The sequence below is a fragment of the Drosophila rhopaloa genome, unplaced genomic scaffold (assembly GCF_018152115.1).
Source record: "Drosophila rhopaloa isolate 14029-0021.01 unplaced genomic scaffold, ASM1815211v1 contig_115, whole genome shotgun sequence".
Taxonomy (NCBI): domain Eukaryota; kingdom Metazoa; phylum Arthropoda; class Insecta; order Diptera; family Drosophilidae; genus Drosophila; species Drosophila rhopaloa.
This window is the reverse complement of record NW_025334990.1, coordinates 3953463-3971217: the sequence shown is the minus strand read 5'-3', so window position 1 is coordinate 3971217 and position 17755 is coordinate 3953463. Positions and strand designations below refer to the sequence as shown.

General features: G+C 40.3%; 3 protein-coding genes across 3 annotated transcripts in view; 1 reads left to right on the top strand and 2 right to left on the bottom strand.

Moving 5' to 3' along the window:
• The first annotated feature begins 54 nt into the window (after positions 1-54).
• Positions 55-1352, top strand: LOC108043446. Its single transcript, XM_017122157.2, has 2 exons — positions 55-289; positions 1023-1352. The coding sequence occupies exons 1-2, from the start codon at positions 55-57 to the stop codon at positions 1286-1288; spliced, it is 501 nt and encodes a 166-aa protein (XP_016977646.2). The 3' UTR covers positions 1289-1352.
• A 1846-nt stretch (positions 1353-3198) lies between these two features.
• Positions 3199-4232, bottom strand: LOC108043447. The gene is made up of 2 exons (XM_017122158.1): positions 4165-4232; positions 3199-3913 (listed from the first exon to the last, which is right to left on the bottom strand). Exons 1-2 carry the CDS (start codon positions 4204-4206, stop codon positions 3353-3355), a joined length of 603 nt encoding a protein of 200 aa, XP_016977647.1. The 5' UTR covers positions 4207-4232; the 3' UTR covers positions 3199-3352.
• Positions 4233-11722: 7490 nt separating this feature from the next.
• LOC108053972 (leucine-rich repeat and immunoglobulin-like domain-containing nogo receptor-interacting protein 3) overlaps positions 11723-17755 on the bottom strand; it is a 93889-nt gene continuing 87856 nt past the window's right edge. Inside the window, 2 exon segments of the mRNA XM_044456542.1 lie at positions 11723-13016; positions 13019-14229. Of these exon segments, the coding sequence (XP_044312477.1) occupies positions 12985-13016; positions 13019-14229 (1243 nt within the window). The 3' untranslated portion in view covers positions 11723-12984.

Below are 17755 nucleotides of genomic sequence, written 5' to 3'. Positions count from 1 at the left end.
TCTCAAGCTTTTGTTAAATAATAAAGTTCAAACAATATTTGTAAGTGAGCTATAATGGCGGATGAAATAGCGACAGAAGATCCGACGACGCAAACCAACCTTGTCTATTGGATAACTGACTACATGACCACCACGATCGCCACCCCCACCACCACACAGGCGTATTCGGGGAACTTGGGTGTCGGGATCATCGTGCTGATCGTGTTCGCCGTGCTCCTGTGCTGCCTGGTCATCATCTGCCTGCCGCTCCTCTGTTTGTGTGGCTGCTGCGGACTGGCCTGCTCCGCTTGTATGTCCTGCGGCGATGGTTGTTGCGGCGAGGAGGGGGGAGGGCTGCTGCGGGGGCGGCGGGGAGGGAGATGACTGTTGCGAAGGCTGTGGAGACTGCAATTTCGACGACGATTAGTGGGTCAGAAAGTCCACTTCCATATGTACGTAGTGCCACGATCTCATATCTAAAACGCAATAAATTTCATGTGAATAACAAAGTTATTATTTTAGGGGATGGTGGGATGAAATAAATTGGTGGAACGAAATAAATGGTGCGACAAAATAGATGGTGGGGTGAAACCGACCGGTGGGGCAAAATCGACCGGTGGGGTGAAACCGACCGGTGGGGTGAAACCGACCGGTGTGGTAAAGCAGAACCCCGCTCTGTATTCCATATTTACCATAGCTAACAGCAAGTGTAAGCTTGTACTATAAGTTTTTCAAACATCGTTCTATTTTTTGGTTATCATACTTATAGTTACCGATGTTCGTAATATTTTTGCTCAAAAATTTAATTTCGAACATGCCAAAATTGATATCAGCAAGCTGCGACTATCCTTTTACAAATTTAGTACATTTTTAAAATATCTGCTAGTGACACAAAATCTTTTTTAACAACGGTCTGCTCAAAATTTCTGGGACTAGATTGCAGTAAGCTGTGACTCTTTGCTGTGATGTGATTTCTTTCTAAGCATTTCATTCTTTTTTAGAGGTGTCATTTTGAAATCAGAATCATCAATATTTGCCTTAAGTTGCCATGGACGACGTCACAGACATCACTGACGAAGACGTTTTTGAAATATTTTACAATGTAACAACTGTGGTCCACAGAACAACCACGCATGCACCGGAAACTCACATGGGCCTATGGGGGCTTTTGTTCATATTCCTCGTAATCATTCTCATCGTGGTTCTGTGTTGCACCTGCATGGCGTTGCTCGTCCTCTTTGGTTGTATAAAGTCCTTTATGTGTTTTCGCTGTCGAAATCGTGAAGAGTTTGTGGGAAGCGACCCTTGACCAAGGCTGAAGTTTCTCTGGACGATCATCAAAACCCTTGTGTCCTAATAAAATCTTTTCTGTACCCAAAATCTAAAAGTATGGAAGTTTTTTTATAACAAAATGAAAGGCGGTGGCTTTTCCTGCACAAAAAAAAAGAAGAAGCAACTTCTATTAAAATCTTTTGAATGAAGACGGTCAAATAGAATTAATTAATTGCAAACGCTTATTTCTTTCTGTTGCTTAACAATAACCACTATATTTATTTATGTGAGATAGAAAAATGAAAGCAAAATCAAAACCATTACAGTTGTTATGTTCTATTGTTATTTTTCTTCAAATTAGACAAGAACTAAATCTAACCTTAAGAATTTCCTTACAATTCAGATTAAAATTTCTATTCATTTTTTGAAATACAAATTAAATATCTTGTTTAAGGAAAGGTTAGGCAAACTTATTAAAATGGTAATGTTACTCTAATAATGTCTTTTTAAGAATTTTTTTTATATACAAAAATAACGTAAGCTCAACTTTAAAAAAACATATTTATTTTATATTTAGGACCTCTGTGATTTAATGATATATATTTGCAACGAACGTCAAAATTCATATTATTGAAAAACATGTTATTTATACTTATCTTGTCTCAGAAGAATGTTTTTTTAAATCCATTTAGTCAAATAAAATGGCACTACTGTTTAACTGTAAATTAAATTACGAGATACTGATTCGATTTCAAATCCTTGAACACTAGTTTGCCAAAAAAACATAAGCGACTCACTAAATTTTTGGGAAACTGGCATCTTTCTGTAAGGGATTTCAAGGAGCAACTGGGCTTTATTCCGAGAATCTGTGAGCAGAGTGCCAGTGTGACAAATGTAAACCGATTAGCCACAGCTGGGGCCGATTATCAGATGGGACAAAGAAAATACCCCAGGCCACAGAGAAAATGCCCCAGGCCAGGAATGCCTCTGTGGACTGAGTGCATAAATTCCGGGCATCTCCTGCAGCTGCAGGAAAGACACAAAACACTCGTCCAAGTCCAAGTCGTAAATGCACTCAGCACTTTGTCAGCTTTTAGACAGGAAATGCAGTTGCCATTTTTCTTTTATCCCTCTGCAAATCCCGCTCACCTCCCCGGAAAGTCGTTCTCCAACTGTCTACATTTTTCACTTGCCATCCATAAAAAGTATCAGTTTTAGTTTCAGTTTTAGTTCTCACATGGCTACAAGTCTCGTGTGTCTTTTGCCTGTCTGTTGGGTCTGTTGTTTTGCTGTCTCAATTTCGCCAACGCTTCCATATTCAGTTTCATAATTTTTATCCAAGTTTATCATCCTTTTTGCCAGGCATGACAAAGTTTTCATTGCCGTCGACACAGGGGCTGGAAAAAAGTTTCCTCCAGCTGTGAAGTGCATTAAACAATGCTCTCATACATGATCTGAGTGATGAGGAAGGGAACGTGTTGTGGAAAATTGCATTTATCAGAGGGAGGTAAGGAGTGGATATAAGTTAGCTGCGATGCGCTTATTTTTTTAAAGTCGGCTGTATATTTGAAATTTAAAAATTCCTTAGGATACAAATTTATTATCGAACACCAAACAAATCTTTATTTTTCTTAAGAAACAAACTATATTGTGAAATATTGGGTAGACATTGTTTTAGATATAATCAAATGTAATACAAAATCAGTATATATAAACATTTTATAAAAAAACAACGCTTTTTTAGGAATTTCACCGTATTACGAAATTTACAAAACAGTGTTATTTATTTGTTATGGAAGTTATAGTCGGTTCTTTGATGTATTGTAATAACACGCCTGGTTTTAAATAAAATAAATTTGATTAAAACCGTTATATAAATCACTTCTTTTGGTGAAGTTAAAAGAATAAATGCGATTTAAACAGTGAAATACATCCATTATTTTTTTATACATTTTTTTATTTAAATTAAACTCAAAGTCATGGTCGGTTATAATTAGCAACGAAAAGTTTTATGTTCACACCCACACGGCATATAAAGTTTACAACTCTTCTTATCACTTGGTGGCATATCTTACAGTCTTAAAGATCGTTGGCCTGGGCTCTAATCTCTGAACTCGCCCAACCATTTGACGAACTCCCTCAGCTTCTCCAATCTCCGGGGTCCGCCACGAGTTAGAATTCTCTTCCACCGGCGTTCCACCGCCAATCGATCCTCTCTGTCCACAGATTGCAGGTGTTTTCTGAGCTTTCTGTATATTAGTCTTTGGAGCTGGGTTGTTCTGGTCTGAACTGTTCGCTTCCATCGATCGAATCCATTGCGCTGCAGGCAAAGGGCAATCAACTGGGTCTCAATACTGGAAGCTCTGAGGGGATCCCCTGTAGTGTCGGAATCGAGATAATCCTCAACTACGCCGTAGAATGAATTGAGCTTCTCCTCAGTGTGATTTGCATTTACGGCTACAAAGGCATCGAAGCGATCTAAATAGCCCAGTAAAACGGAGTTCTGGGAATCCAAAACCAGGAGATCTTCTACGACATCGTCCACCAGTTCAATGGCCAGCGAAACAAGCTGATTGGTAATGGTTTGTAAAGCTTGATCTGATTGCAAGAACAATCGATGGCGACACTGATCCCCAGAGGAGTTTATTAATGAGGGAGCAAGCTGGAATTATTAAAAAAATATTTGTTAATCTTAAATCAATTCGAATGTTTAATGGCATAATTTAAGAGGGAGCTATTTTCTTTTTGAGTGAAATATAAAACTGTATTTTAAATTAAACATATACATTTTTTTTTACTTTATATTTTCAGATATTCATTATGTTTATTACTCATTTGTAGTAAAATGCTGCTAGTGTTTAAGTTAATTTAGAATATTGACCAATTCAAAAAATATGCTTTGTACCAACTTACCAATGCCAAGAGCAAAAAAACTAGGCAATTCTGATAGCTCATGGTGATCTTGCTCGCTCAAATGTCGCTCGTCTACTGAAAGCACTCTACTCAAGTTAAAGAACTCGGAAGCAGAGCAAATCGTAGATAGTCTTATCTCTCTGAAATTTCCATGTCAAGACGGCGCTTGTCCAAATGATACAGTTTATTAATATATTTTAAACGATGACACATGACGCCATCAAGTCAATGACGTTTTTGTGTGAAGAACCCGCAGATATGCGATAGGCAAAGGTTTATTGGATTTAAATTTATGAATGGACGCAACTAGGGGGCAGACAGTGGCTATCAGTACAGAACAGCGATTGTGATTCAGGAAAAGTGTGTGGAGAAGATTCGGACGTTAGCTCTCAAACTTTTAAAGAGTACAATAAAAACCATCAAAAGCTGTGAGAAATGTGTCTGAATCTAAACCGCTTAGCAACTGAAGATGGCTGGCAGATGCGGCAGAAAAAGCCAAAAGCTCGACGGCGAAACTATTCATTGCGTATACGCAGCATGGGCCGTAATAATAGTGAAATAAAAGTCCACTTAGTCAGCAGTCGGTCGGGAAAAGGAAGGGATATGCGGAGGTCATTCATTGTGCTGGGGTTAGACCCTCAGGACAATCGCCTCTATCTGTGTGTGCCGTTGTGATAAATGCCTGAACTGGGTCAGTGGCGTACGATGATGAAACTCGGCGGGAAAAAAGGGCAAATAAAATGCCGATTGCTCGTATCAGAGTTTCAAATGAAATCCCTTATCCCGGCCCCACTATAAATGCCTCGCATTCGGAGTTTTTGAGTGGCCAACAAATCCCCAATGCGCGCCACAGCGACGAACTGCAATTTCAACTTTGATAAGCGAAGTTTAGTGGCAAAAGAGCCAGCAAAAAATCATCATCCCCCGCCATATGACAATGTTATTAGCGTAGTTTTTGCGATTTGCAGGGATTTGACCAGTTTTTTATGCTTTTTTTTTTGTGCGGTTAGCGTTGCGATGGTAACTTTTGAGTGCGCATCCGAATCCTGATGGATGTGGAAGCGTTGAACCAGGCTAAAGCTTAATTGGGTATATATGCATTCCAGTGCAGATTTGTTAGGAATGGCAACTGGTAAAAAAAATAAAGGGAACATAATCAAACCCAAAGACTGCGAAACAATTACGTCCTTGGGGGCTGAGAAATCCCTGCCCTTTAATATGGCGAAACAATAACCGAGAAGTCTGCCTTCGGCAGAACACCCCTTCTGTTCGCCAAACGCCCTAACACAAGTGCCATAAATTGCCTCAACAACGCCTGCTGTTTCTCCTGCCTTTCCCCTTTATCGCCTCCCCCCCGCCACCACCCGTTGCATGCAAATTTCAATAACTTGTATTCGGTAACCCTTTCGAGCAACTGACACTGAATATCAAATATGAGTTGGAGCCAAAAATTATTTGCATACTTTCGGGGATGCTTTCCACCGCACCAAAAAACACGCAGAGCGAAACAAAAAAGGAGTGAAAAAATGAAAAAAGTATTTGGAGTGTATCCTGCTGGAGCTAAAAATACACTAACTGTTAACTTTTTAGTTATTTGAAATGAAGAATTTTTGTATTCCATATAACCATTAAAAAAGTGATGAAAAATTATTAGTTAAATTCCGATTCATCCAAATTTGTTATTTGTATAGTCTTTTTTGCTTAAACTTAAGTGGTGTTTTTATTTATTCTTATGATGGCAAACATATATAAAATACTTTTTTAATAGTTGGACTAGACGAATATACTTTTTAATAAATTAAAAGTATTAAAATGTACATTTTTGTACAAAAGAAATAATATAAGCCTTCAACTATTTAATTTGTACGACATAAAGTTTAATTTAAATGCGAATCTTCAGCTATCACATTTAATAATGTTTAAAGGCCCTTTCCTTCCTGATGTAAATTTTGTAGTAGTGGTTAAATAAGCAAAAGAATGTCATAATTACCAAAAGAATCGTAAGATTTTGCGGTTTTACAAATGATTGACCAGGGGCAATAAAGACACAGGTATTTTTTAGTCTTAACAATATTAATTACTTAAACAAAAAACTATAAAAATGTTGTTGCATTTTTGTCTTATATTATATAGTAAAAATTGTTGCATTGTAATGTACAAATGTATTATGACATAGCGATGTAAGTCCATTAGACTCCTTAATTTTGTTATGTAGTGTGTATCAAAAACTCACCGTAACTTCCATTATCCCTTTTATAGAGTATCCTAGCCAGAAAGCAAGAACCCACAGGAACTACAAGCAGACTCGCACATGTGGCGCGCTTTTGGTTTTAGCGGGGGGATGAAAAAACCCTAAACAGGAGCTAAAAAGGAATACGGAAATGCAAAAAAAGAGGAAGCGCTACATGCCTCTGAAAGGGGGTGTAAACAGCAAAAGCAAACTCTTTTCTTTTATTTTTTACTCCGAAACGAGTTATTTATTGCATTTGCAAATTTTACACAACATTTTGCAGTTACCTCAGTGCCGTAAAATCCTCTGCTCCTCCCATTTCACAACCCCCCACAAAAGGTGTAGCCGAAGTTTATCGCGGTAAAAATTGATTCAGTTTATACATATTTGCATGTGTACCGGGGTGGCAGACGACTCCTCCTCGGGCTTTGTGTAATACGAAGCTGCAAGTTCAATGAAGCCAAAAGGTGTTGGCCCCCCCATCCTTCAAGCAGTAAAATTGATGTGTAAATATTTTCATAAATTTGTATGCCAAAGTTTCAGGTGTCATGTTTGAAAATATACCTGAGAAAACCGAATTTTCCATAAAAAGAAGAAAAATGTTCCACAAGCTCCACCTCGCACTTTGTGAGTTCTGGAAATTTGATTTTTGCGGTGGCAATGATATTTTGATTTTTGCCATTTTCGTGTTGCTTGAAATATTGCAGCGATAATTTTTGATAGAGCTGTAAATTTTTTGTGAGCTTGGGGATGCAGATTATTAAATAGCAGATGTAATTTATTGAGTCGTATAAATAACTTTGAATTATTTGTGACACTTGAATAAGTGGAAACGGAACTGAAATGGTAAGTCAGCTGTTGGCAAAATATGTTGTTATATATCTTAAAGGAACAACAGCAAACTCGTAGATAGAAACGCATTTAAATATGGTTTTAATATTTAGTGCCTTGAAACTGCACTCCTTTCTTTGGATTCCTTTCCCTTTCGTTGCTTGGCAACTCTTACTTTCTGAACTCTTTCATGAACATTTTTCCCCAGAACCATAACTAATTCGCATGTCCTTCCGCTTGCCACTTATCTCTGCTGCTGTTATTTGGTGAAATATGGGGGATGTCATGCCAAATAAAGGGGACCAATAAAAAGTGTGGCCAAGATAAGCAAAGTGGCGCAGACAAAGCCCGCAAAACGAACCGGGGAAAAAAGGCAACAGAAACCAGGTTGGATAGCCGAACAAAAGCTGGCTATGATTTAAGTTTTTTTCTTTCTTTTCGCTGGCCAAATTGATCAAGATATATAGGTGTATTTTGCGGGTAACCTGGTTAAGTGCACAGTCCAGCTGTCAAGATAAGTTCCTTGTTTTAGGTTTCTGGCTACTCTTTAAGCCCCTTAATATGTATGTCCAACTTTTGTTTAACTTTATTCGGATTTCTTTGACTATAGCGGTTAGCATTTCGCCCTTTTCCTTCGTTTTTCCCTAAGATGAATGCGTTTGCTTATCTAGTGGTCACTTTTCCTCTGTCTCGGTTTCAATGTTGGAGGCTTCCGTTCCCGGACTTGTGGATCCCGGCTCTCGTTGCCTGTCAAACGGTGTTTTAGTGCCGGCTACAAGATACTCCTGTCCGCCCGATTATCTCCCACACTCGCCTCATTTTATCCCCGTGTTAAAAGCGATATGTCTGCACTGTGGGCTGTCCCTTGCCCTCAAGACGGGGATATCTATCGGCCTGACAGCATCTTAACTAATATAATGCCCAATTTTCTGTGGTTTATGGCTTACAACTGTCAATGCCTGGTCCGAACATCCATCTAAGCATTTCCCTGGGTTTGCTTGAGCTTTTTACGGGATTTTTCCATCCATTGTTAGGTCGTTATTTAAATTGATATAAATGATATGTCCTTGGGTTTTCTCCTTCTCTTTTTTTTAGACCTTTGTTTGGTCAGTACTTTGACAATCTGCGGGTCCGTAAGTGAATTTCAAATCGACATAAACGCTAAGTGACTTTGATTTATCATAGTGCAGGAGTTGTTTACTCACACGTTTGTGTCTCGACCATTATTTGAGCATTTCGCCTTGTCCAAAATGCAAACAAAGTGACCTGTGGACACAGCTGTTGGACCCGCATTCTCGAAATGCACGCAAACAATTAGCTGAAGTGGGGCTTCAGATTTTGGCCACACAGTCTTTTCAATCACATTAAAGCCATCGTCTCAGCTTTATTTTATTGGGCAGTTTGCGCATCTTTTAACAAATTGCAGGACATTAAGCTTTTATGTTCGCAACCACTTGGTCCTGTTTGAGTGTTTATCTGGCATCTTGGGCTGGATCTCTGGATCTCTCCTTAATGGCATTACTATAACGAAATTTCATTTGGCTCGGGCAATTAAAATGCCACTGAAATCGTTATTCAGATGGCTAGCTGCATTTAATGGAACACACTCATCCATCCTTCGATTTCCTGCACTTTATGACTTATGCGCAAGTTTTTCCGAAACATTTTCCGAGCTAATTAAACGAGCGCACAATGTTGCCGTTTCCTTCAGCGTTGCGAAGAATAATGTCGAAACATTAATTACTTGCCATTATTCACACGCCTACACCCATGAGGCTCTCGAGACGCAGACTCAGGTGTTTCCCCGATTCCCGGGGATTTTCAGCGGGTGGGTGTTGTGGGTGGTTGGGTGGATGGGTGGTCTGGCCAATGGGTGGTTATATTTCATGCCACAACAAATGCCCCACAATCATTCAAACGCAGACACGGGGGATTTGTCGCCGTCTAAGCCGCGCGTTGAGTTGAACAACTCAATGAGTGGCGGGGACCCAGTTTAAATGAAAGCGAGCTCCAGGCATGTTAATTATTTAGAAAGCATTCAGATTTATTTGCTTAATTCTTCTGTCTTTTTGTTGTTTGCGTTTTGTTGTTCCACATTTAATATTTGTGCTGCAAGTAAGTTTGTAATTGTGTACTTTATGTTCAAACTATACTGCGGCACAAGGAAAAGAATTAAATTTCTGTGCTGAGTTTAAATTTTACGGATAGCTACGCAGAAAATAAAATAACCCTAACATATATTATTCACAGTCGTATTTTGTATTTAGTTCAGCCACTCTTTCTCACTCTGATACAACAAAGGGAATAAGATAGTAGAATAAAAAATATAGTAATTTTGATTTAACGCAAGGATTGTCTCAAAATTAAATATATTTGAAATTAAATATCTTAAAAAGCGTTGAATGGATGTGCCATTCACAGTTCTTTAAAATCTGATCTGTAGTTAAATTGTTTACAAAAATATATAATATTGTTATGTAGTTTGGCAGTACACAACCAACCTTGTTGTTTTCCAAAAGATTTTGAGGAAGAATACTTTCTGAGTTGCAGCTTAAATTGTATCCCTTCAACAGGATTTAGCAGCCTAAGTGGAAACCAACAATTCAGCTCAATTGACTGGGCAGTAAATATTTTTCTTACTTCGGTTTACTGAGCTACATTTTTGCCCCACCCAACCTTTGTTATTATACCCTTGCAGAGGGTATTATAATTTTGGTCAAAAGTGTGCAACGCAGTGAAGGAGACATCTCCGACCCTATAAAGTATATATATTCTTGATCAGGATCACCTCCTGAGTTGATATAGCCATGTCCGTCTGTCCGTCTGTCCGTCTGTCCGTCTGTCCGTCTGTCCGTCTGTCCGTCTGTCCGTCTGTCCGTCTGTCTGTCCGTCTGTCTGTTTCTACGCGAACTAGTCTCTCAGTTTTAAAGATATCGAATTGAAACTTTGCACACACCCTTCTTTCCTTTGCACGCAGTATATAAGTCGGAACGGCCGGGATCGGCCGACTATATCCTATAGCTGCCATATAACTGATTGATCGGAAATGCCATAACTCTGCTGTTTGTTAAGTTAGGAAGTTGGGACTTTCTATGGGTTTTATATTTGGCCAATCAATCCGACGTACCAAATTTCATAAGGATCGGCCGACTATATCTTATAGCTGCCATATAACTGATTGATCGGAAATGCCATAACTTTGGTGTTTGTAAAGTTAGGAAGTTGGGATTTTCTATGGGTTTTATATTTGGCCAATTAATCCGACCTACCAAATTTCATAAGGATCGGCCGACTATATCTTATAGCTGCCATATAACTGATTGATCGGAAATGCCATAACTTTGGTGTTTGTTAAGTTAGGAAGTTGGGATTTTCTATGGGTTTTATTTTTGCCTAATCAATCCGACATATCAAATTTCATAAGGATCGGCCGACTATATTCTATAGCTGCCATATAACTGAACGATTGGAAATGATATAACTTTGGTGCTTTTAAAGTTAGGAAGTTGGGATTTTTTATGAGTATTAAGAATGCATTATGAATGATTTTGGAGAATATAATTTGCAGAATATTCTGCAAGGGTATTTCAACTTCGGCTCCGCCCGAAGTTAGCTTTCCTTTCTTGTTTTTTTTGCCATTGTCCTGCTGTAGGCGTTTTGGGTTACTTACTTATGTGGGCGTGGGTGTGTTTGTCGAGCACTTGTTTCGACACTAGATTTATGCCGTTTCTCCTGCAGTTTCGGTCTCAGTTCACTGGGGCCACTCCCTGTGCAAGGATATACAAGTATTTTATTTGTTTTACATGGATTTCTGCCCGGCTTTGTTTGCTGCCTGGCCGATTTGTCGTATTTCATGCCAGCTGCTGGGGAAAAAAAAGGAAAGGCGAAAGGACGAGTTCATCTAGGCAAATCCTTAATTTATTACAACCTGCACACAAATTTTCCGGCTGCCACTTTGTTTCCTTTATTTACCCTTGATTAGAGTTAAAAGTCGGTTTATAATTTCTTGTTTCTTTTTATTTTGCTTCATCATTTTCTTCAGTCTTCGTATAAGAAATAACATTTTGTTGTTGTTGTTGCTGTGGGTGTGTCTATCATTTAATTAAATATTCTTGCGTATATCATATTATTAGATTTAAACTTACGGTTGCATGGCTTCTATTTGCCTTTTCCCTTGCTCTCTTTGCCCCTTCTGTACACAAACTGGTTTTTATTTATACTCAGATTTTATTTTTTGCCTGTTTCTCTAAATGCATTTCGTGCATTGCTCGTCGGTTTTTTGATTTTGCTTATTTAGTATACACGCATATACTCGTACTTTTTAGTTAGAACATTTTTTTTTTACACTGGCTTTTTGTGTGCTCTGTGTTGATATTTTATGCAAATACCGGTTAGTTTTGTTCGCTATTTGCCATGCTGTTGTCGCATTTAATTAAATTATTATTCGCAAATCAAACTCAACCGAAAAATAACAACGAACGAGCTTTGATTCTGAGCTATTGCTTTTTGGAAATCATTTATGCTTAAATCAATAATTTATGCACTTGACTAATGTTTTTAAATGCATTCCATAAATTATTTACAGTAAACGTACGAACACTTTTCTGAGTGCTTCAATATTAAGGGATATTTACAAATTATATTTATTATTATTTCAACTTTGAGTTCTGGCTCACTAAGATACGTTAATATAGGTGTTATAATTTAATTTTTTAGTTTTCCGCTTAATGTTTTGTATATTGTCATTCGAGATGTTTGCTAAAGTTAGGAAACTTGAGAACACGTTTCAGCGGGTCTTGAATGGACTTGAAAAGGACCCCTTTGGCAGTTGGATTCATTCAGTTAGTTCTAGGCTGGACTGGACTGGACTATTTGGTCCCCATTAGGTTATTTGCCTGCCAAAGTCGTTGTCTTTTTCCCCATCTAACCCAATCGCTGAAGACATGCCCAGTAATTTCGTTAATCGAATTAAGAAAATCAAATAAACTCCTTTAGCTTGCACCCTCCCTCATCGTTATACCTAATATATATTCATATATATATATTTAAATTCACTTGTAAGTTGCTTACTTACTAAACGCTATCTAGAGTATTCGAATGCTAAATGCCATTTTAACTATGAGTGGGAGAGAAAAGTGAGTGAGATTTGAATGCAGCTTAGCTTAGTTTGGGGCCAGCAAAAAGGTTTCTTTGAAATCGTATTCTTCTCTTAGTTTAGCGGTTAGTATACATATCTAATATATCTGTTATCCGTAGGTCATTAAGAGTATTTGTATGTTTGCTTTACACGTAGACATATCCCTTGTTTCATTTGACGCTTGTTAAACTTTGTTGTTTTTACTCGAAAAAAAAATAATCCAACTTTGAACACAAAGAGAGTTTTTAGCAGATAATTTCGATGATTTGGGGTTTATGATTTAAGAGCTATTTAGTTAAATGAAATCTTTATTTTTTGGTATTCATTTGTTACTTAGCTTTTCAATAGTTTGCCAATCCCCCATCGAAATTTCCTGCTAAAGATCCCAAGATTTGTGCCTTCATCCTCCCTTAATTTCGCCTTAAGCCTAACCTCTCACTTTCCCTGTTTTTGGATGAGTAACCCCCTCGAATTATCCAACTCAGAACTGACCACTGGCCTTGGCGCTCTGTACACAGCCCCGATAGTTGTTGTTATTATTGTGGTGGTGGTGGTGGTTCATCGTGACCATTTCCATGTCCGCATTCAACTGGGATCCCCGCTCGCCCTTGCCACGCCCACGTCATACGTAGACCACGTGCGGCTTTCCCGACGAGGGGGAACGGGGGAGGGGCCGGCCGAGGGGGTGGAGTTGTGGTTCAAGGCCGCCGCCTGTTTCAGCTTGCTCATGGTGTGGGTGTCCGGATACTCGTAGTGATCGAACCGCTCATACAGATGCTCCGGCTCGTCATCCGCCTCCTTAACAGGCAGTTCCCATGGCTTCAAAGCCCGGTACTCATTGGCTATGCTCTGTGCCGCCAGATACCGCTCCAACTCCAGTTTGTCCAGTTGGGGCAAGGTCGTCTGCTGGTAGTCGTGGCCTCCATTTCCTCCATGGGACTGCAGTGGCATGGTGGCCTGATGGTAGTGGTGGTGGGCCTGCAGCGTCTGGGCATGATGCGGATAGTTGAGGGACATGCCCAGGCCGTTCACATGGTTGCCGCCGCCCAGGGTCATGCTCATGCCCATGCCCATGCCCAGGCCCATTCCTCCGGGATTGTGACCCTGCAGGATGCGGTCGTGCACATTGATGATGCTCTTGCTGGTCCTCAAAGGACCACGCTCGTGGAGCAGCTTCCTCCGCCGCTTGACAAACCTCAGGTAGTAGAGCACACTCACGCCGATCATGGCCACCAGGAGGCAGGTGATCACGGCACAAACCACGGTGACAATGTGGGCGGGGCAGGTGATCTCGCCCTCGCTCATCGCCAGCAACTGCCGCCTCGTGCGCACCTTGTCCCGCCAGATGTCGCAGCCGATCTGCTGGCGGTCCATCCGCAGGATGCCCGAGTTCCTGTTCGAGGACGAGGTGGCCAGCTCGTAGGCACTGGGTTCGGTGGTGTGCAGGGCATTGACTATGTGCTGCTCGGCAATGTAGGCGGCCAATGCCGACACTCCGTCATCGGTGGAGGCCACGGCGGTGGCCTCGTCCGCCTGCTCCTCCCGCTCATCCGCCTCCTTGGCCAAAGCGGCCACTGCTCCGCCGGCCGCGGGCTCCACTCCCGGATCCACGCCCTCGAAGTTCCCGGTCACCAGGCGCCAGAGCCACAGCAGCGAGCAGTTGCACTGCAGCGGATTGTCCCCCAGGTACAGCTTCTGCAACTGGTCCACTGGGAACTGGGCCGAGTACAGCGTCTGCAGGCTGTTGCTCTGCATGTAGACCTCCAGGATGTTGGGGTTCCCCTGGAACAGGCGCATCGGGATGTCGCTCAGCTGCGGGTTGTTGTTCAGGTGCAGCGTCTGCAGGTGCGTGTTGTCCACGAAGGCTCTGGAAAGAAGAGAAGGAAGGGTATTTCCATTAGTAAGGAGATTTTCATATGTTATTCAGGTGGAAAACCTAAGAAACTCACGAAAAAACTTCGTTGTAAAGGTTTTTTTTGTCCCAATATGGTCAATAAATTATCTGTAAAATATTTTATATTCTGTGCAGCGATGGAAGATGTTTTTTTTAAAGGTTGAATGGACAGAGATATAATTAGAGTTAATCAAATTCTTTCTAATTGAACCAATGCTTAAATATATAGCAGAATTAAATTTCCTAACTGAATAGGTTAAATTTTAATTTGAGTATTTTAGGAGAAAAGAAAAAACTGTTTGGAATTTTGCCAAAGTGACTGCTTTAATTAGCCGACTGACTATTCTTCTCCGCCATTTGCTCTGTGTTTTTTGATTATTTTTGCAGTCTCCAGTAGACTGTTCGTTTTAATTATGCACACTGCACGATGCATCAGCGTTCAACTTAAATGCCAGGCAATGAAATACATGAATAACATACATACGCTCAGCAGCTTTCCCAACATTTTCCAGCGCCCCACACACTCGCACACACATGACAACGTCAGCCTCGACTTAAGCGACATGGATTTATTTAGCCTGCGTCTATTTCAACTTAATAAAAGAGGAGGTGGATGAATGGGGGGGAATAAAAAAAGGGAAGGAATTACAGGAGCAGGGAGGTGGGGGCGCAGGACGAAGGACGAAGCAGCAAGCTGACAAGGCTCCATGTTATTCGAGCTCCGTGGAGCGTTGTCGTAAATCCCTGCCAAGTTAAGTCAACGCGCTAAGTCGCTGACTTGGAGCAAAGGATGCAGGGATGCAGGGCTGCAAGGATGCAGTGTGTGTGTGCTGAGTGGTGCAGTGCATTACCCGATACCTAAGACCCGAGCCCCAAGACCAGATCCTGCCAGACATTCTCAGATGTGGCTGCAGCTGAATGAAATAAGTGCAACGTGGCGTATGAGCAACATTGGGCAAGGAGCTGACTTGACTTACTCCGCTGACACAAAGCGAATTTGTCGCTTTTAAGCGTTCTGAAGCAGGCCACATTTCATTTCAATACTTGCAGCTTGCGACTTGCATTTCATGTTAAATGAACGCATTTATTGCACAAGCTGCAGTTCCAGCTCCCCAGGACTCAAGGAACCAAGGACCAAAGGACCCATTGATTTGATAAGTGGCCGCATTTTGTTAAATCCTTCGAGGCCATAAGCTTGCAGCGAATTCATTCGACTGCGACTGGTGATGAATTCGAATCGCAGTGGCAATGAGAACGAAAATTGTTTGCCAACCCTAAAGGATGAAATTCATTAGGTTGACTGATGACTTGAGGGATTGGCAGCAGAGCTTTGGAACTCTGTCCATCTGAGCGAGGATCTTGGATACCAAATTATTAATGATATTTATTTAAGCATAACAAGAAATTTATTTAATATTATTCAAAGAAAGTACATTTTTGCCTGAAAATTGATTGAATAACAATATTGATTTTAATAAAACAGCCTTGTATATTTTTTGAGAGATTATAAAAGAATAGCTGTGAATATAACGTACTATATTTTTTTAGATTATCTCAAAATTTAACAGACTTTATAATCATTAAAACACATTGCCCTAACCTACTTTAATCATTAAAATCTCTAGACACTTTCAGCCAGACGTAGTTATCAAGACCATACAATTTCCCACACACACGGTCCCCATTTACCTGTACTCCACTAGCATCTTTCCACCTTCTGAACATTCAATTTCATGGCAAGTTTAACATTTAACTTAACTACGATAAAAAACTTCGAAAAAACCTCAATTGCAGGCGGTGAACCTAAAAAAAATGGGTCTTTGCATTACCAAAACAAACTCTGTCTGCATACGACATAAGCCGAAATTTACCCAAAACAATTTAGCGGGTAGCGCACAAGCCGCACGAGCAAAAAATAAATTCAATTATTTGTGCAAATATTATGCAAATATCCGAGGAAGGCAAAACCAACACGAAAACGTGACATCTAAGGAACTTTTTGGGCGAGAGGCTCCACAGGTTGATGATTTACCTCATCGACCTGTTGTTGGCCTTAAAATGCAACTGCCTAAAAAACCAAGTGACAGGGCAAACAAAATGGCAGGAAAAGTGTGGTGGGAAAATGGGGGCGGGGTCCTTAGACCCACCTTTTTGCTGTTTGAATTTGGTTTTCGGTCTGTTCCCCGCGATTCAAACTTCATTTTGCATGTTTCATGTTTTCGACTGGGCAGAGAAACCCCCCTGATTTTGGGTTTACTTTTTTCCCGACTATTTTGTCTGCGTTTGCCAACGTCAAACGTGCGGAAACGGAAATGGCTGCCATGGGTGGAAAGCGTGTGTGTCTCTGGCTGCGTGTGTGAGGCATAAATGTTTGCCTTGTTCCGTTCCTTCTTTTTCCCTTTTATGCAAATTGTTTGTATGTGTGTGCGAATCTGAATTGGAATTGCTCGAAATCCGATTGAAATGTTTGCCGTCCATGTTCGCTGGGTTCAGTCACGACTGCCAGGACTTTACAGCGTCAGAGTTCAGTCACTTCGGCATTCGGCATTTGCCAACTCGATGGCAGGATGAATGTTCGGCTGTCTGGACAGTCAATCAGGCAGTCTGTCAAACAGTTTGTCAGTCGCTTTTTGATATAGTTTTGAATGGCAGTCAATCCTTTCGGTCGCCCAACTGCCGCAAATCGCCTGCTTCCACTCTCTCTATACATTTGATTGACGTTTTAACTACATCATATAAGCTGAGGATCTCCACTCCTGGGTTCATTGAGCTCTCTGACTTTGCCCCACCTTTCGAAATGTTTTTCCCCCAGAAACGATAATCAACCCACATGCACGCAATCTCAAAAGCTTGGAGACACATTATCAAATGATATGGCCGCGCAATTTGTTAATGACATTTTAAACGTTTTTAAATTACATATACGCCCCACAAGTTCCTTTAATTTCCAGCGCATAATGCTAGTCAAGTGGGCGTTGTAACAAGGAATGGCTGTAAAGAAAAATGCAGGACGGGTTCCCTTTCGCCCACTTAATTTTACATAATTGTAGTTTATTTACAAACAATAGTAAGGAACTATCTTGGTGGATGTAGAATAATGTTTGCAAACAAGTTCTTAGAAAATTAAAATTGTTCAATAAAGAATTTAATATGGAAGTTTGTCATTGAATAATATTTTTGTTCCTATAAGAAGAATATGTAAAATTAATATACCATATACCAGAATTCATTGTTTTTATTTATTTAATAACTATTGATAATATTCTTTTGTATCAGGATGTTTTTATTATATATTATTTATTGCGTCTTTAGTTTATTTAGTTTAAGTTTAAATTACATTCGTTTAGGTTTAGTTCACTAATCTCTGCTTGTCTTTTACTGATCTTCTTTTGTTGCGCTCTCATAACCAAGTGAAGTCACTGCTCGCAGGCAGCTTGCTTTCAACCCCCGTTTTCACAGAGAGGCGCTCTCTTGAGAGAGTAACATGCTCTCTCGAGAG

Excerpts from the sequence above, each read along its gene's own strand:
- LOC108043446 (XM_017122157.2), top strand. The coding sequence starts at position 55 with ATGGCGGATGAAATAGCGACAGAAGATCCGACGACGCAAACCAACCTT. Across the intron at positions 290-1,022 it reads CGGACTGGCCTGCTCCGCTT|TTGCCATGGACGACGTCACA; the intron begins GTATGTCCTGCG and ends ATTTGCCTTAAG.
- LOC108043447 (XM_017122158.1), bottom strand. The coding sequence starts at position 4,206 with ATGAGCTATCAGAATTGCCTAGTTTTTTTGCTCTTGGCATTG. Across the intron at positions 3,914-4,164 it reads TTTTTTTGCTCTTGGCATTG|CTTGCTCCCTCATTAATAAA; the intron begins GTAAGTTGGTAC and ends TAATAATTCCAG.